This window comes from Lachancea lanzarotensis, scaffold LALA0S01 (assembly GCF_000938715.1).
Source record: "Lachancea lanzarotensis genome assembly LALA0, scaffold LALA0S01, whole genome shotgun sequence".
Lineage (NCBI taxonomy): Eukaryota > Fungi > Ascomycota > Saccharomycetes > Saccharomycetales > Saccharomycetaceae > Lachancea > Lachancea lanzarotensis.
The window spans coordinates 1,571,288-1,591,920 of NW_019212879.1; the positions used below are offsets into that span (position 1 = coordinate 1,571,288).

General features: G+C 44.8%; 10 protein-coding genes across 10 annotated transcripts; 8 read left to right on the plus strand and 2 right to left on the minus strand.

Annotated features, from left to right (window-relative positions):
- Positions 1 to 52: 52 nt before the first annotated feature.
- PEP12 (LALA0S01e16710g1_1) lies at positions 53 to 913 on the plus strand (the record flags this gene model as incomplete). The annotated part of the gene is made up of 1 exon (XM_022774878.1): positions 53 to 913. The coding sequence occupies one exon, from the start codon at positions 53 to 55 to the stop codon at positions 911 to 913; it is 861 nt and encodes a 286-aa protein (XP_022626931.1).
- A 73-nt stretch (positions 914 to 986) lies between these two features.
- Positions 987 to 1,979, minus strand: CIA1 (LALA0S01e16732g1_1; the record flags this gene model as incomplete). The annotated part of the gene is made up of 1 exon (XM_022774879.1): positions 987 to 1,979. The coding sequence occupies one exon, from the start codon at positions 1,977 to 1,979 to the stop codon at positions 987 to 989; it is 993 nt and encodes a 330-aa protein (XP_022626932.1).
- Positions 1,980 to 2,133: 154 nt separating this feature from the next.
- On the plus strand, positions 2,134 to 3,156 carry CYC2 (LALA0S01e16754g1_1; the record flags this gene model as incomplete). Its single annotated transcript, XM_022774880.1, has 1 exon — positions 2,134 to 3,156. One exon carries the CDS (start codon positions 2,134 to 2,136, stop codon positions 3,154 to 3,156), a length of 1,023 nt encoding a protein of 340 aa, XP_022626933.1.
- Positions 3,157 to 3,460: 304 nt separating this feature from the next.
- MSW1 (LALA0S01e16776g1_1) lies at positions 3,461 to 4,579 on the plus strand (the record flags this gene model as incomplete). The annotated part of the gene is made up of 1 exon (XM_022774881.1): positions 3,461 to 4,579. The coding sequence occupies one exon, from the start codon at positions 3,461 to 3,463 to the stop codon at positions 4,577 to 4,579; it is 1,119 nt and encodes a 372-aa protein (XP_022626934.1).
- A 40-nt stretch (positions 4,580 to 4,619) lies between these two features.
- On the minus strand, positions 4,620 to 7,178 carry HIR2 (LALA0S01e16798g1_1; the record flags this gene model as incomplete). Its single annotated transcript, XM_022774882.1, has 1 exon — positions 4,620 to 7,178. One exon carries the CDS (start codon positions 7,176 to 7,178, stop codon positions 4,620 to 4,622), a length of 2,559 nt encoding a protein of 852 aa, XP_022626935.1.
- A 187-nt stretch (positions 7,179 to 7,365) lies between these two features.
- CKB2 (LALA0S01e16820g1_1) lies at positions 7,366 to 8,091 on the plus strand (the record flags this gene model as incomplete). Its single annotated transcript, XM_022774883.1, has 1 exon — positions 7,366 to 8,091. The coding sequence occupies one exon, from the start codon at positions 7,366 to 7,368 to the stop codon at positions 8,089 to 8,091; it is 726 nt and encodes a 241-aa protein (XP_022626936.1).
- Positions 8,092 to 8,563: 472 nt separating this feature from the next.
- Positions 8,564 to 11,524, plus strand: CCC2 (LALA0S01e16842g1_1; the record flags this gene model as incomplete). Its single annotated transcript, XM_022774884.1, has 1 exon — positions 8,564 to 11,524. One exon carries the CDS (start codon positions 8,564 to 8,566, stop codon positions 11,522 to 11,524), a length of 2,961 nt encoding a protein of 986 aa, XP_022626937.1.
- Positions 11,525 to 11,823: 299 nt separating this feature from the next.
- On the plus strand, positions 11,824 to 12,726 carry LALA0_S01e16864g (LALA0S01e16864g1_1; the record flags this gene model as incomplete). Its single annotated transcript, XM_022774885.1, has 1 exon — positions 11,824 to 12,726. The coding sequence occupies one exon, from the start codon at positions 11,824 to 11,826 to the stop codon at positions 12,724 to 12,726; it is 903 nt and encodes a 300-aa protein (XP_022626938.1).
- A 383-nt stretch (positions 12,727 to 13,109) lies between these two features.
- Positions 13,110 to 14,573, plus strand: LALA0_S01e16886g (LALA0S01e16886g1_1; the record flags this gene model as incomplete). The annotated part of the gene is made up of 1 exon (XM_022774886.1): positions 13,110 to 14,573. The coding sequence occupies one exon, from the start codon at positions 13,110 to 13,112 to the stop codon at positions 14,571 to 14,573; it is 1,464 nt and encodes a 487-aa protein (XP_022626939.1).
- A 1,192-nt stretch (positions 14,574 to 15,765) lies between these two features.
- WHI2 (LALA0S01e16908g1_1) lies at positions 15,766 to 17,088 on the plus strand (the record flags this gene model as incomplete). The annotated part of the gene is made up of 1 exon (XM_022774888.1): positions 15,766 to 17,088. One exon carries the CDS (start codon positions 15,766 to 15,768, stop codon positions 17,086 to 17,088), a length of 1,323 nt encoding a protein of 440 aa, XP_022626940.1.
- Between the last annotated feature and the right edge of the window lie 3,545 nt (positions 17,089 to 20,633).

Here is a 20,633-nt window from a genome sequence, read left to right on the forward strand (position 1 = left end):
CGATCATAAACCTAGTGAGATTAGCTATCAGGCTAGCTGAACATTTTAAAATATGCTTGGGATTGATGAAGACTTTGAAGACACACCGCGGTATTCTGATAACCCAGAATTTGAGAGTATCGTCGAACCACTATTAAGTAACTTATTCGAGATGAATGGGCATCTGAGCACGCTACAGCAGTTCATAAAGACGCTGGAAAGGAACCAGGAACAGGGCAACGTTAAGTCCAAAATGATTGCGAATCTTGACAAAAAGTCAGTTTTCCACATAGACGAAATCACCAAGCTCGTTAAAGTAGTCAATGGCTTAGCTCAAAAGATCAGCTCAATTGAGGAAACAGCATTGGATAAGTCGCAGGTTATTTCGAGGGATAAACTAATCCGTGACATCCGATACTCAGTCCAAGAATTTCAGGATGCACGTAAAGAGTTTACAACCGTCTCCAAAGCCATGAATGACGAAGCTAAGGTGGCCCTGAGCCAAGAAGAAGAAGAAGCTCGGAAAACAATTGGGAGCGGCCAGGAAGGTCAAGAGACCAACGAAGAAACATCGCAGCAGTCTCAATCGCAACAGCACATGGTGGTGATAGAACGAGAAGCGTTAAATAACGAGGAATTTGCTTACCAGCAACAGCTAATACAAGAACGAGATCGGGAAATCTCGCACATCGAAAGCGGTGTTAGTGAGTTGAACCAAATTTTCCATGATTTGGGTAACATCGTGCAGCAGCAGGGCCATCTTGTGGACAATATTGAAAGCAACATCTACTCTGTTGCCGATAGCGCCCGGTCTGGGGCCCGTGAATTGACAAAAGCTATGAATTATCAGCGAGGCTCAAGCAAAAGGTGTCTGATGATTTTGGCAGTCTTTTCCTTTCTTTTGATTATGTTTATCTTGGTTGTTTTAAGCTAGCGGTAGCTGATGTTTGGGTCCATGTTTTTATTTTGTACAGTATAACGGCGAGTATACATTTTTTAAGCGGTCTTCATGCAGAAAACTTCCAGACGTTGACACTCCCATCATCTGCTCCCGATAGTAAGATGTGCTCTCCGTTAATTTTTGTCCATTTCACGACGTTCACTTCGAAAACACGATGTGCCTCAGAATGTTGGGCAACCACTTCCCATTTGCCTTGTTCTGATTCTTTGTAGATTGCCAAGACCCCATCGGAACCTGTACTGGCGATGTAACCGTCCGGGCTCCAACTGACACTGTAAACCGCTCTAGTGTGCATCTGAGGTAAGATGGATTCTTGAACCCAGACGTCTTCACCGTCTTCGCTGTCTTCCACATGTTTCCACACACGTACCGTTGAGTCGTCGCTACAGGTCACTATTCTTAAAGGCGCATCAGAGTTTTCGAAATCTGAGCACCAAACGGTGCCCTCATGACCAGTGAGTACTGCAGCACACTCCCAATCGTCTTCTTCCTCTTTCCAAAGTCTCACGGTATCGTCATAGGAGCTAGAAGCCAGCAAATTGATTTGAGGATGCCACGTTACGTGTTTGACGTCTTGGCTGTGCTCCTGCAATACACTCAAGCATTCGAATTCCTCACCCAACTCGTCTGCTTCCCAAATCCAAACGCTCTTATCCCTCGAGCAACTAGCCAGAAACTCTCCAGACGGAGACCACGCAACCGATTTCACCTCGTTTTCGTGTCCTTCAATGATAGCCAAAAGTTCTGTTTCTTGACTATCTTGTAGGTCGTTGCTGTCTTCCCTGCCCCATATGGAAATCGTAGAATCAAAAGATCCAGCAGCGAGGATGGAAGAGTGCGGTCTGAACGCAACCGATCTCACCGATTTTTTATGCGTATTATCATCGAGCTCTTCAACTTCCTTGAAGTCCAAGTTTCTTAGATTCACGAGCTTGATCTTACGGTCAGAGGAAGCTGTTGCTGCTAATCCTTTTGCGCAGTCAATAGACCAAAGCTTATCCTTATGAAGTAAAAGTGATTTCAGTAGTGTCAAGGACATCCTCAGTTTAAAGATGGGTTGTGACGATGGGTTGTGGCGATGGCACCGAAACAATCGATGGGATCTGAATTTTATTCTTGATGAGTATTAATTCGATGAGCTCGATGATAATACAGGCCTTCATAAGAATAGAAGACAAATATCTAGTATTTATATGAGGATTAACGGTTTACCGCATCGCATCTCCATTAATACACGTTTGTTGCGCATTTCATCCAAATCTCGCAACTTTAAATGGGCTGCTAGCGGTTCTGCTATCACAACTTCAATTCTAGCTTACTACTACTTCAACGAAAAAAGGCACAGCAATGAACTATCGCCTGACCATTTCATTCCATATAAAATAACCTACAATGATGAGATAGATTCGGAACATTTTATGCTTGAATTGACCCCAGCAAGGCCTCAGAAGATCGACTGGTGGAAGGCGATGAGCTCCGGCAAACTATGGTCTATTGAAATCAAGCAGCCTGAAATCATGGTGGTGAGAAACTATACACCTCTTCCACTAGAGCACGTTGGTAACGGTCAGATACGGACGTTTCCTGAAGGCAGTTTCAAGGACGGGAAGCTGTTTTTCTATTTGAAGAAATATAAGCATGGTGAAGTAGCACGCTGGCTGAGCAAATTGCCTGAGGGTCACACTGTAGAGCTACGGGGTCCTTACGTGGACTACGAGATGCCTTCACAGTCGATAAGCAGCAGCGCTGGGAAAGTAAAAGACCGAGTTTCGTACGATGTAGTGACCTTCACGGCAGGCACTGGCATAGCTCCAGTTGCACAAATGCTGTTGACAAATAAAGCACACTTTGGAAGGGTTCTCATGCTCCACTCTTGTGGTGCAAGACAAGAGTTGGGGCCCTTGCAGCCCTTGCTAGAAGAAGCTCAGAACAACAAGCGCATCCAATTGCATTATTACGAATCAAGACACGGCCGCGATATACGGAAAATTCCATACGAAGTGCTGGCACTCTTACCAACGCCATACTCTGCTGAATCGGCGCCAGTGGAAGAAAACAGTGCTTCGACCGTAAATCCTATTTTAGCCCTTGTTTGCGGACCTGATTCTTACATCAATACAGTTGCGGGTCCTAAATACGGTCTACTGCAGGGACCAATACAAGGCATACTTGCACAGAGAAGTTGGAACAACTCCAACGTATACAAATTGTCTTAAACTGACGTTTCGTTGAACCTAACTAACTACGAATATCTCTTCTAGACCTAATTCTAGGCTGAAAAGAGTGCAGATATCAAATCTCACTGTTTTGGTGACATATCTGTCATTACTCATGCGATCAGATAGCTAACGTCTCTTTATTCTCAGTCTTTCTGTTACTTTCTACATATACTGCAAGAAGCTAGAATATCTAGAATTCATACTTAATGAACCAACCATGCACGTATATCGACAATTGAAAAATGTCAGACAAACGATCAGGAAACAGTGGCAACTTAGACTCTTGTGAAAAGGATCGAAAATGCTAAAGTCGTGTCGCAGCTTTCAACCTGCTCGAGGGCTTTCTAAAACTGTAAAAACGACAAAATATAAGATAGATTCCAGCGATATACCTGCGAACTCAACGATATTCAGCATGGTTCAACCTACTGGTAAATTTCATCTGGGTAACTATTTGGGTTCCGTCCGGACGTGGAAAGAACTATGTGATTTAAAAAGAGGCGATACTAGCCTTATATTTGGAATTGCAGATTTGCATGCCATAACTGTTCCAATTTCCGATGGGCAAAGGCTGCGACAAAGTCGAAAAGAGGCTATCGCAAGCATATTATCATTGGGCATCGATCCTTCAGAGGCCATTATCTTCAATCAATCCGCTGTTCACCAGCATGCGGAACTACACTGGCTACTGTCGACGATTGCTCCAATGGGCATTCTCAATCGTATGACGCAGTGGAAGTCTAAATCGAACATCAAGAGTAGCAGTGACGAAGAAAGTCTGGGAAATGTCAAACTAGGTCTTTTCTCGTATCCGGTTTTGCAAGCAGCCGATATCCTGCTGTATCAGTCGACACATGTGCCAGTAGGTGACGATCAGGCTCAGCATCTCGAACTAGCACGAACGCTAGCACAAAGCTTCAACGCGATGTTCAAATCTCAAGTTCTTACTGTACCAACGACCATATTGGCTCCAACAAAGCGTATATTAAGCTTGCTGGACCCAGCAAGCAAAATGTCCAAAAGCGATCCTAACCGTAATGCTACAATTTATCTGAATGACGAACCCGATATTATAGCCAAAAAGATCAAAAAAGCCGTCACAGATTCAACATCACACGAATTCCGCTATGATCCTGTAAACCGTCCCGGTGTCTCCAATTTGATCAATATTGTTGGCGGCATTAGAAGAATGTCCATTGCCGACGTCGAGCAGGAGATAAATCATTTTACAAGCCATAGTGAATTCAAAAGCTATGTCTCCGAAGTCTTGATCGAATCACTGCGCAGCCCGCGCGAGAACTTCAACTTGCTCATCCAGGAGCCTGAATATCTCGAAAAAGTTGTCAGACAGGGTTCAGAGGCAGCATCTCAGCTGGCCGAGACTAATATCAAAAAGGTCAAGGAAGTAATGGGATTTTGAATTCGTAATTCGTAAATACTTTAGAAAGAGTTAATTTTACTCAAAGAGTATCATCTATTAATCCAATTGCAGTAGCATAGCTGGTGGTCACCCGCTGTACGTGCCTAATGTCCGCACAAGCTATTAGAATTTTTTTCATAAGCTCTTCACCGCTGAGCTCCGCCACAGTCATCTGCTTGCAGTTTCCATCATTATACAACCACTGAAGAACCTCTTCCAAACGGCCTCTGTAACCCATCTCACTCAGGCGGATACAGTAGAGAACAATCAATTTTATAAACTCGGCATATTCTCCTAAACGAAGTGATACCAAAAGTTTGTTCTCCAAATGAGATAATGTTACAACTTCCTCCAAATTCTCGTAGCCCTCTTTCATTAAAATTGTTTTTGCAAATTTCTGTAAGTTGCGCGCTCGTCCTTTCCGATTGAGCTCGTCGTTTGTTCTCTTTTCCAAATAGTTGAGAATACTAGTGTTATTCACTTTTAAGCTGTCCGACAACTCTTGTGCTTCTGAGTTCCAGGACTGGCCCTTCTTTGAGAGCTTTTCTTCGTTGTCATTCAGATAGGTTCCGTGAGTTGTTGTCGCGGTAGTGTCCCAGTATTGCGATCCATAAGCCCACCAGGAATCGTTGATTAGCATCCAGACCTCCATTTCCTTGTCGAACATAAAACTATCACCATTGCTCAAGGTGACAATTGGAACTCCATTGCTTGTTAGTGTGCACATGGTGATATTTTCAGCTCTTGTCAAAACGTCATCGGAATATCGAAGAGTGGGACTGAGCAAAGAGTACACCGAGTTCGACGGAAAATGAAGTTTGGCATTACTTATATCCCAACAGTACATTTGCCCTGTTGAAGTTATGCAAAGCAAAAATCGTCCTACAGCTTCCAGAAAACTACAGGGTACACCCATAATGAGCGGCGGTATTATTTTCTTTCCAGTATCTGAGTACGCATAGATTGTCCCATCCTCAGTACAGCAACTCCAAAAATTAGCTCCCGCGGTACAGATTGTTATGAACTTAGGAAGGAAATCCTCAAATAGCGTCTTCTCCTGTCCCAACTCTTTTTGCTTGAGCGAAACAACGCTCGGAGTTTGTTCGTTACCTGTCCCATTTTTCACATACATCGCCAAGCTTGCAGTGTCAGCTGCTATGTATGTGAAAGACAGCCGGATTTTTGGAGTGGCTAATCTCATTTTAGAAAAACTGATGCCCGGCATTAGAAGTGTTGTATCGAGAAAATCCATCGGCTCTAGATCATGTTTTTGTCTCTTGTTAGTCGTTGTAGCCGTAGGATCTTTTGGTCTTCGTTTAAGGTCTTTTGGGACGCTGTAGGAAGGCGTATTCAATTCCATTGATGTGCTGTGTATCGTGGTTGGCCTCACTTTCTTCTTGCCCGCAGATTTCGTGATATTGCCAATGGATCCGGCCTGAACAGTCTCTGGCTTTGATTGATTATTGGGCTCTAAAGCCTCTGGTAAAGGCAGAGGATCGAGGTTGACAATGGATGTTTTGACAGCTTCGGTAGCTACGATTTCGGTTTGTGGCAAAACTTCGCCCAGCTCGCCTGGTCGAAATGCAAAGACCAACATGTGGCCGTGATTAGTGAATGCAAAAAGCGATAGGCCATCGGCAGTCCATTGAAGATCAGTAATGAAGGAGTCTGGTGTGCATTTGGTGTTAAGCAAAGGTTTGAGTCTTTTTGTGTTCCAAATGACCACAGAGCCCGTGTCAAAACCTGCTGTAGCAACCAGATTGTAATTGATCTTTGTGCCCGATTTGAGCGTTTTGCCGTAAATTCGCGGTGAGTATTGTAGAACTTGACATTTGTCGAAATGGCCCACCAGTGACGAATCGATTTTGAAGTTATGTTTGCGGTCCAGCAGTAGTATAGCGGGCGTAGAAGAGCTACTGGTCGAATTGGGGAGCGGCAAAATATCTGCTTGTGGTGACATATTGATTTTGTAGCGCAGAGGGTCCACTTGTACGTAGTGATTGAGTTTGTGAAGAAGCTTGTGACGGCCTGAAGCTGTAAACTGGTATACCGCCACGTTCCTGTCTGCGCAAATCACGGTGAAAATCTGCGATTTGGGATCCACCACGCCTGTCAAAGGTTTGGAAGTGCCTAAAGGAATTTCTCCCACCTGTTTTGCGGTTTTTCCGTCGCACAGAAACACAAAATTCTCCGTTGAAGACTTATTGACCAATACAAATACGACCCCGCTGCCGTGGTCGAATTGCACGTCAGTTATACAGGCTGGGGCGTCAACGGTCCAGAATTTCGTAAACACGGTCTGTGCCTTCATTTCGCGCCAGTGCTCGCCCCATAGCACCGACCGCGACGCTACCGCATACAGATGCGTTCCCGTAGCCGACACATTGTATATCTGGTCGTCTTGTTCGACTAACCCACTAATTTCAAACTCTGGTTCCACTTCTTTCACAGACGCTGTTCCCAAAGCGCATTTTATCAATTGCTCGCTAGAAAAACATCCGATCGACTTCAAACCCGCTACAACCAGACTTCCATCCACCAGCGAGCTGCTGCTCACCTTTCCACCGTTCAAAACCCTCGGGTACCTCAGTAGTTTCATCAAGTTTTGATATTTTTCTGAGCATCGATGGTTTAAAGTTACTTGACGTTAATTTATATATATTCTATATGTTATAGAATCTTCAACTATAACAGCTGCGACCTTCTTGAAAGAATAGTTCAAAACACTCAGGTTAAAGGTATAAGAGCGGGCTGGAAACATTGTTTGGGGACCGATTGTTATAGGTATGGCAGATATCGAAATGGTAGAAGCAAGATCAAACACGGCTGACGGTAGCGATTCCTCCGAATACGTGGAGTTTTGGATCGATTTATTTCTGGGACGTAAGGGCCATGAATACTTCTGCGACGTAGACACGGACTACATTGTGGACCGGTTTAATCTGATAAACTTGCAGAAGACGGTGAACAAGTTCACGCAGGTGATCCAGTACATCGTGGACGAGCTGGACGACACGATTTTGGAACAGTTGTCGAGTGGACGAATGCAGCAGTTGGAACACGATGCTTGCAAATTGTACGGACTGATCCACGCACGCTACGTGATTACGATCAAGGGTCTGCAGAAGATGTTGCAGAAATACAAAGAAGCGGATTTTGGACGGTGTCCCCGGGTCTACTGCAATTTCCAGCCGCTGCTGCCGGTCGGGCTGCACGATGCTCCGGGCGTGGATTGCGTGAAATTGTACTGTCCGTGCTGTGAGGATCTGTATGTGCCGAAATCCACGCGTCACAGTGCCATCGACGGAGCGTATTTTGGTACAAGCTTCGCAGGCATGTTCCTACAAGCGTTCCCAGAGATGGTGCCCAAGCACCCCGTACAACGGTACGTGCCCAAGATTTTTGGCTTTGATTTGCACAAACAGGCGCAGACCGCAAGGTGGCAAGAGCTGCAGCGTCTCAAGCTCGAGAATCGGTTGAAATCCAAGGGAGTAGACGGTAATTACAAATAGATTATAGGTTGTAAGCGTGTGGTTGAGAGAGAGAGAGAATAGTAGTGTTGGGGATCAGAGTCACGTGTGTATTCAAACATGTGACTTTATGTTTCTCTACGAATGATTTTATCACGTGCATATTAAAATCACGTGGCCTGTATCACATGACTGTATGCTTCTATACGATAATTTTCTGTCATCTGATTATCACCTGACCTTCTCGCGAGTACTTATTTATTCTATAAATTCTCACTCTTAGTGTACTCGTCCGTTTATACTATCACACCCAGGTTTCGCTTTAATATTTCTCGGCTCTCTCTAATTACTTAAAACCTATATATAATAATATAATGCAACTAGACAATCATTACCAATATCACTCATCGCTTACAAAAAGTTCAGGAAAAACAGTATAACACAGACTCTTAGGCTACTAATAGTACGTTCTGGAGACCTTGCTCACACAACATCAACATCTCCCATAGCAGAAATGGTAGGTTACAGTGTAGCGACGTTAGAGGTCGAAGGAATGACCTGTGGCGCTTGTGTAGCGGCTGTGGAAGAACAAATAAGGAATCTGGCCGGTGTTCACGAAGTTTCCGTTTCACTGGCTACCAATGAGTGCCAGGTAATATACAAGGCCGAAGATGTGGGAGTTACAGCGTTGGAAGAGGCCATTGAGGACTGTGGTTTCGGTGCACGCACATTGAAAGTGGCAGAACCATCGCTCCAAAAAAGTGCTGCGGATATGGTGTTAAATTTCATGGTGCATGGCATGACGTGTTCCAGCTGCGTTGTGAGTGTCACCAAAAGCGTGCAGCAGGTTCCGGGAGTTCGTGACGTGGCCGTCTCGCTTGCCACAGAAGAGTGTCGTGTGGTCATCGATGCCAGCGCGAATCTGACCCCTGAAACAGCTGTAAACGCGATTTCAGAGGCCATCAAGGACTGTGGATTTGACTGCGAGCTAGCAGCACTAGAAACAGCCGCCAACGATGAGCTGGCCACCTCCAAGACCACACAACTTAAGATTTACGGAGTTATCGATGCCGACAGCGTCAGTTTAGTGGAAAGTGATCTGTCCCAGGTCCCAGGGATAATTAGTGTCTCCATAGACGTTGGAAACCAACAGGCCGCCGTACAGTTCGACCCATCGAGCATTGGTATACGTGCCATCGCTGCGCGTATTGAAGCGCTTGGGTTCCAAACTGCGGCCTCCAATGCGTTCGATAACACGGCCCAGATCCATACTTTAGCCAGAGTACGAGAAATTCGGTTCTGGAAATATTCATGCATTCAAGCGTGCTGTGGTATGGTGACTATGGTGCTATTGTACAAACTCATACCCAGGTATATTCCAAGTCTGCGGGAGTCGATAGTGTATCAGCCGACACCGCTGCCGGGTCTTTTTTACAGAGACATCGCAGGTCTGGTATTAGCAAGTTACATTCAGTTTTGGGTGGGTCGCCACTTCTACAAAGCCGGTTGGCTGTCCATCCGCAAGGGCTCTGGATCCATGGACACCTTTGTGGTGATCTCGACCATGTGTGCCTACACTTTCTCGGTTTTTTCCATGCTAAACAACATTTGGAAGAAAGCAGACCGTCTGCCAAACGTAGTTTTTGACGCCGCTACCATGCTAATAGGCTTTATCTCCGTGGGTAAACTACTTGAAAACAAGGCAAAATCCAGGACTAATGACTCGCTGTTGAAACTAATATCTTTGGCTCCGTCCAATTGCACAATAATAGAGAACGGCACAGCAACTACGATCCCAGTAGAGTTCTTACAGGTTGGGGACATCGTGGAGGTAAAACCTGGTGCCAAAATCCCCACAGACGGTATAATAATCGAAGGTGAAAGTGAGATAGATGAATCGCTGATGACTGGGGAGTCACTGATGGTGCCACGGTTCGTAGGTTCTCCGGTGGTTGGGGGCTCTATCAATGGACCCAAGCTATTTCTTTTTAAAGCCACCAATGTTGGAGAAGACACCAAATTGGCTCATATCATTAGGACCATGAAACAAGCACAATTCGCAAAGGCCCCAATACAACAGTATGCGGACTATCTTGCCGCCAAGTTTGTTCCCTGCATTTTGACTCTCGCTTTGATAACATTCACAACTTGGTTAATTTTATCGCACTATCTTGAAAAGCCACCTGCCATTTTTAACGACCAAAATGGTAAGTTCTTCGTTTGTCTACAAATGACAATATCAGTCATCGTTGTCGCATGCCCTTGTGCACTCGGTCTGGCGGCTCCCACTGCAATAATGGTTGGCACAGGTCTGGGAGCACGTCATGGTGTGCTTATCAAGGGTGGTGACATCTTGGAGAACTGCATTTCCCTGGATACTATTCTTTTTGATAAGACCGGTACTTTAACCACTGGGAACATGTCTGTGGACCAATATGTACCCATGGGAGATAGCACCGCTCTCACAGTTGAGCAGGCTGCTTGCGTTAATGCACTAGCATCTCTCAGTGATCACCCGGTATCCAAGGCTCTAACACAATATACCGCTCAATATCTGACCGACTCTGATTCTACAGCAAACGTCGTTAGCAGTGAAGCAGTAATTGGAGGTGGTCTGGTGGGTGAATGTGAGTTTTCAAGATCAAGGTACCGCGTCGTTATCGGTAATAAAACCATTCTGGAAAAAGGAGAGCATCTTCCTGAACCTCAACGGACGGTTTCTTATGTTGAATTTGATAGGCAGTTGGTAGGGAGATTCGAGGTTAGTGACACCATCAAAGCAGATGCCAGACAAGTGATTGCGTATCTGTCAGCTCAGGGCCATCGCATATGTATGGTGACCGGAGATAATCACAATTCCGCCATGAATGCAGCTTTAGAGCTGGGAATTGAAGCGAACAATGTCTACAGCGAGCTCACGCCGACACAAAAGAATGATTTGGTCGAGGAGTTGAAAGATGGTAGTCGAAGAAAGGTTGCATTTGTGGGGGACGGAATCAACGATTCTCCTGCGCTGGTGACCAGCGATTTGGGAATTTCCATATCAACAGGAACAGACATCGCCATGGAGGCCGCAGACGTTATTATCTTGAGTCGTCCGGAATCAAGTCGGGCCTCTCTGCGCGAAGTCGTTTATGCTCTGAATATTGCTAAGGCTACTTTGAATCGTATTCGCATGAATTTTTTCTGGGCAATCTGTTACAATATCTTCATGGTTCCTATCGCAATGGGCGTTTTAGTTCCTTGGGGCATCACTCTAGACCCTATTGTCGCTGTTGCATGCATGGCGGCCAGCTCGGTCAGTGTAGTTGGAAGTTCACTTTTGTTGAACAGATGGTCGCCGCCTATATTGGACGCAGTGAAAAGCAAGAGAAGTGGAACACATGTCTTCTCCGCATTGTTAAACAAGTTCAGATCGCGGCAGCATAAACCCTTGACAGAGGATCTCGAGCTTCAGACCGGGCTTATGGCATGATTGCAACATCTATCGGATTCCAATTGCTAGTATTTTTCACAGGAAGGGTCATACATCAAAAATGCCACGTACTTGTCCAGATTTGTCTGCCAGAGCCGGCTTTGGCAGCTTAAACTCATCGCTGAACCGTCCGTCACATGATCTATCCGAGTTTCAGATCATTATAAACGGCTCAGCAAAGCTACCCACTATTAATTCAAAAATGTGTCCTATGGGTTTCCTCTACTAGCGATGACATCGACTATTAAAGGGAGGAAACCCAATCCAACACAGTACGCAACTTGTTAGGGTGCCTTTATATGTTCAGAGTGAACAGCATCGCTAGACAACTTGGTTCTTTTAAATCAGCATCCAAACTTTCTCAACAGACCAGGAAAATGCATGTCAAACCCGTTAAAATGAGATGGTTGACCGGAGGTGTGAACTACAGCTATTTGCTGTCGACGGAGGACAAGACCAAATCATGGCTCATTGATCCTGCGGAACCTGCAGAGGTGTTCTCGGCATTGAAAACTGAAGAGCTAATGAGCGTAGAAGCAGTGGTCAACACTCACCACCATTATGACCACTCTGGAGGAAATGGAGCAGTAGTTAGCAGACTGACCGAATTGGAGAACGCAGACGTACAGGTGATCAGCGGGAGTCACAACTCGCCTGGTACTACGCAGATCCCAAAACATCTGCAGGAATACGCATTGGGAGACCTGAAAATAAGGTGTATCCGTACGCCATGCCACACGCAAGACTCGGTATGCTACTATGTGAGTGATCCGATGTCGCAAGAAAAAGCCATATTTACAGGCGACACATTATTTATCGCTGGCTGTGGCCGTTTTTTCGAAGGTACTGGCGAGGAAATGGACGTTGCCTTGAATAGAAGGATTCTGGACGGTGTTGGGAACTCCAATTGGGCGACGACCAAGGTGTATCCTGGCCATGAATATACCAAGAGCAACGTTAAGTTTGTGCGTCACGCTGTGTACAAGACAGCTGGTGAAAACGCAGCCCTTGACAAGCTGGAAAAGTTCTGTAACGAGAATGACGTCACAGCCGGTGTTTTCACGTTGCAAGACGAGCTTGAGTACAACCCATTTATGCGTCTGGATGACCCAACGGTAAGAGATGCCGTGAAAGATCCACAGGGCTCCCTCACTAGAGCCCAGGTCACTGATCGTTTGAGAACTCTGAAAAATAAAATGTAGCTTGGAAAATAATATGAACATGGTTTATTTAGTGACTGAAGGAGAGTCCGTAGGACACGGTGCATCGTGCAATTTAAGAAAAGGCAGAGGAATTGTCAGAAGAATGGTCAGCTCTTGGCTGATCAGAATTCTATCAACGGCGCAGAATAGTCCAAATACGCTTAGAACTGTGTCACTTTTGCCGATACTGACATATAAATTAAGTTAAATATATATATATATGTGAATTATCATAGGGGTTTCCATAAAAAACCTGGTTCATGAATGGTTCGGAACGCTACCAAAAGTCAACGGAAAGCCTTTTGAACTAGCGACGTTTCCAGTAGCTAGATTTACATTGTCAGATATTCTTTGCTGTTTTCAGCCTTGTAATACGTCCCGCAATGGCAGAAACAAGTGGCACAAAGGAAACAGTGGAAGATGTCCCACTAGTAGAGGAAGCAGCGTCTTCTGGCGAGACCAAGGACGTTGAAAACAGTGCGAAAACTGAAATTCAGTCTAAGGACGAAAAAAAGCTGGCTGGAATTGAAAATTCTGAAGGGAAAACTACCGAAAGAGCAGCAGAAAAGCCAGCTGAGAAACCAATTGAGGAACAAGCTGAGCCAGTTTCAGAATCAAAGGGGAAAATCGACACCACTGAACCCGCTGTGTCTACTGAAAAGCCAAAACTCTCTGAAGCGACAACCAAGAAGGAAAATATGGATTACGCGGACGAAGAACTTCCGCCTTTGCCCAAGCGCAACAGCTCCAACACGCAGGTTGTTCAGAATCCTATTTTGGCGGAACTCACAGAGGCGTTTCCCAACGTTGAGGCCAAGTACGTGAAAGCCGTTCTGATTGCCTCTAGTGGCGCTCTGGACCCAGCTTTCAGCGCTTTGCTATACCTTTCGGACCCAACTTTCGAAGCAGAGGCCGCCATTCCGAGCGCTCCTCCTCAGACCGACAGGGAGGGCCCTGTCCGGTCTTCAAAAGGTGGTAGAACGCAGTTTGAACAAGACGAGCTGTTGGCGAGACAATTGGACGCTCAATTTAATAAGTCTCGTTCTCGCCACGCTGCTCGCCAAGAAGCGGAAGGAGGTGATGAGAGAGCAGCACGCGAAAGCCGGATTCGCCGCCGCCAAAGGGAATACGAAAGACGCACTGCTCAAGGTCAAAGGCCTATGAATCCAGAAGAACAAAGGTATTACGATGAACTGGGACACGAAGCGAATGACGATGATTTTTTAAGCCAATTTGTGGAAAAAGATCTGCCTGAGATTCGTGATAGGGTAGGCCGTCAAGTTCAAGAAACTGGCAAGAAGGTTAATGAATGGTTTACTGGGATTCGCAAGAATTGGACTCAAGAACAACAGCCGCAGGAGTCCCAGTACGAGGACTACCCTGAATTCTCGCAGCGTAACAATGCAGCTCAACGATCTCATAGAAGGAACTCGTCCAACAGGTCTTCCGGCTCAGACAACGATAAGCATGTGAGGCCAGAACAAAGAAATGTACGGTTCAACTCATTTGGGGCCAAAGAGGGTGATGATAGTGCGGATACATCACAAAGGCTCGCCAGCCATGGTATATCAATATTCAACAAAATGGATTCTGACGAAAGATACGGCGACAACGACGAAGACGTTGCTCCTCAATTGCCTTCTAGGAACAAGCAACCAGCAGTGGAAGCCGAAACTACTTACATTGACACCCCAGAAACAGCTACTCGCAAGAAATGGCAGCCTCTTCCTCCAGAACCAATCAATTTGACTCCGAGCAAGGTAAACGCGACCGCCAGCAAGGACAAGAAGAAAGCCTACAAAGACGAAGAGAATGATTTTCTCATCAATAGCGATGATGAGCTATGAACACAGCCGGACGATGCTACGAACTCCTATCAGAATATTAAATTCTCTTCCAATGTGTTATTCAGATAATGTAGATAAGATTATGAATAATTGTTCATCATAAGGAGTATTTACATGAGCTTTGATGTCATGCAAATCGACGTAGCCTTACGTCTTCGAGAACGGCCGCTCGGTTTTACCTGTATCGGTCTCAACTGGAGAGCTTCTCACACACTCGGCCTTGGACGTCAAAGATTTGTTCTTTTATAAGTGACATTCAACGTTGTTCGGGTAACTACATGTATTTTGGTAAGACGGGCTAAACTCACAAGGAATCGAATGTTTGTAGTAGCGAGGGAAAGTCTGGGAGTAATGGAAAGATCAGGGACATTGTCTGATGATACGCGATTTATGCTCAAAGTAAGAATGGACACAGTAGGGAATGTTCTGAAATATGATGGACAATTTGAAGAATCGGCAAAGGCCGATGAGAGGTCGATGAGTGAGGGCAAAGCTCGCAGGATCCGTACAAATAGACGCCATATAAAGTGTTGAAGCAGATTTAGACAACTGTTCCCGGAACAACAAAGTTTACTTGCAGAGAAACTCGCATCATTCTACACGAGTGTGACGTTTCGATAAGAGTTCATATATACGTGTATATATGTGCTTTCGAACACCCGATTAAGCACCAAAATGGTGCTATGCCTCTAATTATCTGCAATAGATGAATACCATCATGCCGCATCACTTCCGAGACTTTTTATTCTACACATGTCATTAAATCACGTGATGTGTTTTTCCTAACTTTTCACATATCGCGAAGTTCACGGACACTACCACAACTGCTACTCGAAGTGTCTGCAGCCGACCCAGCAAACATTTCACTCCCGTCTGTTGTGTCACTACTATTCTTACACTCTTGCCTTGTCACTTTTCTCCATCATGACACCAGCGATAGCCAAATTGATATTATCGACTTACCCGGCTCTAGATTCTCCCGCCTGAAAATTAGTTTGCTCATCGTTGACCAAAGTTATTCAATGTACAGTCCATATATCAGAAATAAAACCAACCAATTGTTTAGGAACGGCGAGCTTCAGAGGCCGCTGACTTTACTTATTCAAACACTGCCTGTGTCAAAACTGTTGACCAGTTTTTTTGGCCTCTCTGAAAACCGTTCTCTGAGTGTTTTTTCAAAAGGTTTTAGGAAATGGCGGAACCTCACAGTGTCATAACGCAGGTCTCTGCAGATCAGGGACCACCGGCTTTGATGCAAGATCAGGGTCAGGAGTTTATGGACGACGATTCTTTGATTCATTTGAACATCCAGGAAAACCACTACTGTATCACCAGAGACCAGTTGATGTCGCTGCCGGAGTCCCTATTATTGTGTCTTTTCCCGTCGGGAGTCTTTATGGACAGAACTGGACAGGTTATCACGAATTTGACATCGCAGGACGAAGTTTACGTGGGCAACTTTCCACCAGACTGTTTTGAATACATCATGGAAAACTACGTACGGGCCCAAGAGGACCTTATCAATTTCCCTGTGGATGAAATATTTGAGCGTAGCCACGTTTCCCATGAGCCTTCAAGGTTTTTTGGCTTCACATCGCCTTCAAGCAACCCCTCGTCCTCTTCTGACTCAGAAGCCGAAATCCTGCACGAAAAACCCAGCCTTATAGTGCTTCGAGAAGACATGGACTACTATTGTGTGCCAGTACAATCATTGGCGTTTCCTGAAAACGTTTCTGAAGACTTGAAATTAGAACTGAACGAAAACTTCATCGCTCAGGTCAAGATAGCTGCCGGCAGCTACTTGTCATCTCAATCCAGTGTATTTCAAGGGCTTCGTAGCTCTAATAGGCTGAAAAAACCTGCTAAAAGTGCAAGCGGGACACCAGGTAAATTGGGGCCAGCTGAGCAACATTTGATGGATATGCTATGTTCTTCCGGATTTCACGATTCTTCTAAATGGGGTAACAGGGCGCAGGAGCCGGGCAAAACGGTAATTAGCTCTTTATCTTTGTGCCGTTTGATGAACGAAACCACGCAAGAGTTTCGTGACAAGTATGAAGAAGCCAAGCGCAATTACGATGACAGGACTGAGGCGTCGCGTGCCCAATCTGAATCTCCGTCGTTGACTCCACTTGTATCTCAAACGTCTCAAAGTGGAGACTATAAGCGGAAATCTAGACTTTCATCTCTAGCGGACAATGTCAAATCCCGTTCTTCTTCAAGACAGCGTTCGAGATCTAGGCAGCGTCAAGACGTTCCTCCCACGTTGTACGAACTCGTTCCCAAGCCCGATATCAACTCGAAACTCTTGTTGTTCTGGAAAAAGCCCGCGCGGAAATGCTGGTGGGGCGAGGAAGAAGTGAAATTGGTATTGAAACTTTATGGAGAGTACAATAAAGCTACCGGTGAATTACTGCTATTGCCCGAAGGTCCTATTGTGGATGTTGAGGTTCCGGTCAAATTGCACATAAGAAGAGTCTGGACGCTGGAGTTGAGCGTTGTGGGGGTGGAGTAATTGACAAGCTTCCAGTAGGTAAATTATAGACGAAACGGAGGGAGATATGTGTACAGACAAGATCGAGTGATGGAGGCAAGATAAAAACATGGTTACCGTGTGTAGTGACACTGCACTTTTTACCCCATTATATGAGCACTGGTGGCTCCGGGGAAGTGCAAAATCCAAGGCATCAAAACCAATGCCCATTATTCAGCAGTGCTGGATTCCAGTCACTGATGATGCCATTCCCCATCAATAAGCCTACACATCGCTTTGATCCAAAAATGACGCCGGGCGTTTTATGAATAGAATTAAGTAATTTCTATCGTGTGCGTATGAACTTTAACTAGCCCGGTATTGACCCGTTCAAGAAAACTTTGCGACGTTGTTTTCGTATATTTGAGGTCCCGAAATGTGTTTAATTCTAACTGTCTGTGGTCCGTTGTGAATTCGTTTGGAATGTCTAAAGGCAGTTTGAATTGGCGTGTTAGGTTGAGCTTAGTCAATGCGATAACAACTGTAACTACCGCCTTATCTTTTGATGTCGTATAGCAGTGTCATCTTTTGTATGCTCTATAAACTACACCGACTTTACTTTCGCCAGTGAAAAACGGGATGTCTTAAAGCTATAGTAAAATATCGAATCAGGTCTCTTAGCAACCATCTATACAAAAAATGACAATTACTTCGTCGTCGCATTGAAAGACTCCACTAATGGGTCCGAGTGTGAATGAGATTATGATAAGTACGAATTTCGCACCTACAACTTAGCACTACGGACTAGCTCACAGTGAGCACTAATAAAGCACCGTGCGTTTGCCTTAAGTGTAGAAGAATAAAGTGATATTAAGTGGACAAGATTTCTACGTCGATATCGATGTTGCAAGTAATGAGTTTGAAAAGTGGTAAACGTAAATCAAAAGACATGAAGGCCACGGTTCCGTGTTTTTCTGACCAGGGTTACAACTGAAAACTGTCACAAATCCAATACTGATGTTCCTCATTGGTATAAGGTCGGGGCCATCGCTGGCTTTCCAAGATACGTTTTGCATATTTGGGTGAGTTAGTTCTGACGCTGTCATTGCATCTCGTGATCTGTGACATTTTAAACTCCGGCAACCTGGGAGGTACCCGTTTCGTATAACGTAGTCATCTGCTTAAGACCCGGTTTCCTCGAATTTCTCATGTTCGTAAGACGAACCTTGATTTCGGGATGCTACCTCAAATGCTTTCCACATGTATCCTTAATTGATTCTCATTGATTCATGAGTCGTGCTGTTTCAATGCGAGCTCTTGCGTCAGATAAATGGGCGTAACGACGAGTATTTTCGAATAGTTGTTGCGAGGCTAAAGGTTTCAAAATTTGATTTCAGGGTATGGCATTTGCCCACGTTCGATCGGTTGTGAACGCAAATGGATCTTTTCGCTGCTAGGTAAGTTGTTATCAAAAAATGGGATCTTTTTCGTTAAAATAAGGGTTTCCGAAAGTACCTAAATGTCGCTAACTGTGATCCATTTTGGGAGCCATTTTAGTTTCTCGGAATTGGCGTAACGTATGAAAATGTGACGCATGAATTGTATATAGTTGAAGAATAAACGTGAGAATTATTCCGATTCATCTGTGCAGAGATTGGAGGATGCAGATGATTGTTTAATAACACTCTCTGATTCTGGCGACAGAATTTTTAAGAGTCTCTGATTTTAGCCTTACGATGGAAGAGGCAGGTGCCCGATTCAGTCAGTATTGACTTACAATCCATTTGGGATGCACTTTTGAGAACTTCAGCTATGATGCCAGACATCGCCCATGTCTGGATAGAAATAGTCGTACGATGTGACTACATTTAGCGACAGCGGTGCCCATGGACATGCATTCTGAAGCTACAGCGAGGATCCTGGAATGGACACTTGGGGCTTTCAATGGGGAGCACAGCGTTGGAACAAGACACGGTGACAAAGCATTTCGCTCAAGGATTGGATATGGCTTACGTATAGAATGATTCAATTGAAACATGGCACACGCATGCACACGCTAATGTCAGTCTGAAAAGCGATTGAGTAGTAGCATTTCGTACCTCCGTCAATAACTTTATAGAGGTGTGGATATCCACGCTCAGCGGTTTTAGTTATACTCGAGACCCGGGAGTTTTGAAACAATGTCTACGTATGCATATGCGTATAACGTGATGAAATTCAAGCTGGTAGAACACAGCGGAATTCCATCTCCATGGTCTGTGTATCGCCAGGAGTAAGGACTAATCACGAATGCAGTCAGCAAATTCGCTGGTTTCGAATGCTCAAGGATTTGGGATACTCCGTATATAATGATCAGCCCGGAAAAGAATCCGGGCACAAACTACTGAGGCTCGACTACGTCGGCAGTGTTCGAGTTGATAATCTGCTTCGTTTGTTCAGTCATGATTTGCTTTAAGTGAATGGTTATGGTTATGGATTTTACTTATCTCACCGCGGTTCTTTTTGACTGTAAGTTTGGTAAATTTGGTTTGACCAAACCACGGATATTTAAACGATTTTTGAAACAACAATAGCAAACCGTGGGTAACGTTCTGGATTGCTTGCAAATCCTGCATAGCGTTGACGTCTTGTTGCTTCATATCTTGACGATTGGTCCATTTCACCTTAGCGCTTGAGATGTCATTTTAGACTAGTATGTCATTTCCTGGTTACGCAATTGGCACTATACCATATAGTTTACCAATCTCAGCACAAAACGCCTAAGATAGCTTGGAAATCTAACAAGGCACTTGTATTGAGATAAGATTCAGAACCAGTGTCGAAACCAAGATGTATTAGCCACATATTGACTTATTCACACAGTTTGAATAGTGTGCGAGGATGAGAAACCGAAGGAAGGGTTCCAACGTGCACTTACGGGTCATCTACAAGCAGTGAAATTGAATACATGTGGTAACTCCATCAAAGAGGAATGAATATGGGCGTGTGGTGGTTCTCGAAGCTCCAGTGCTACCACTACATGTACGTATACAGTGATGGATTCTTGGCAAAGTCGAGAATCCAAAATTGTAAAACACGACAAGATTCGTGGCCAAAAAGTCGAATTCGCCGGATTCGTCCCCGGTCCTGGTGTAATCACACGGACATGATGACCGTCCTCCCTGGTCAACCTATGTCTATGTGTCAATCCCAAGACCTTTAAAACTTTATTCGTGTACAGTGACCTTCCTTCTCCTATGTGTTTCTTCTCTACTTAAACCCGATCCTTCACACTCCCCTCCCCTAGTTCGCAACAGTTTGCACTACAAGTCCACATGCAAGCAATTACCTTTTTATTTTCTTGCATCGACCCGATCCACCACTACTTGACCGGGTTCTAGACTTTTCTCGTTTGCGGCTTATTTCAAGGACAGCACTCTTCCTTTTTTTCACATGTGTATCTATGCAAAAAACCGTTGTTGTCAGTGGTGTCACAGTATAATGAGACGTTTTATTGAGCAGAGAAACGAAAATGGTGTGATTGACACTAATTTTTTTGAGGTTCGATATAGTTTGGTAAGACGGGTTTTTTGATTAGTTTTTTGACA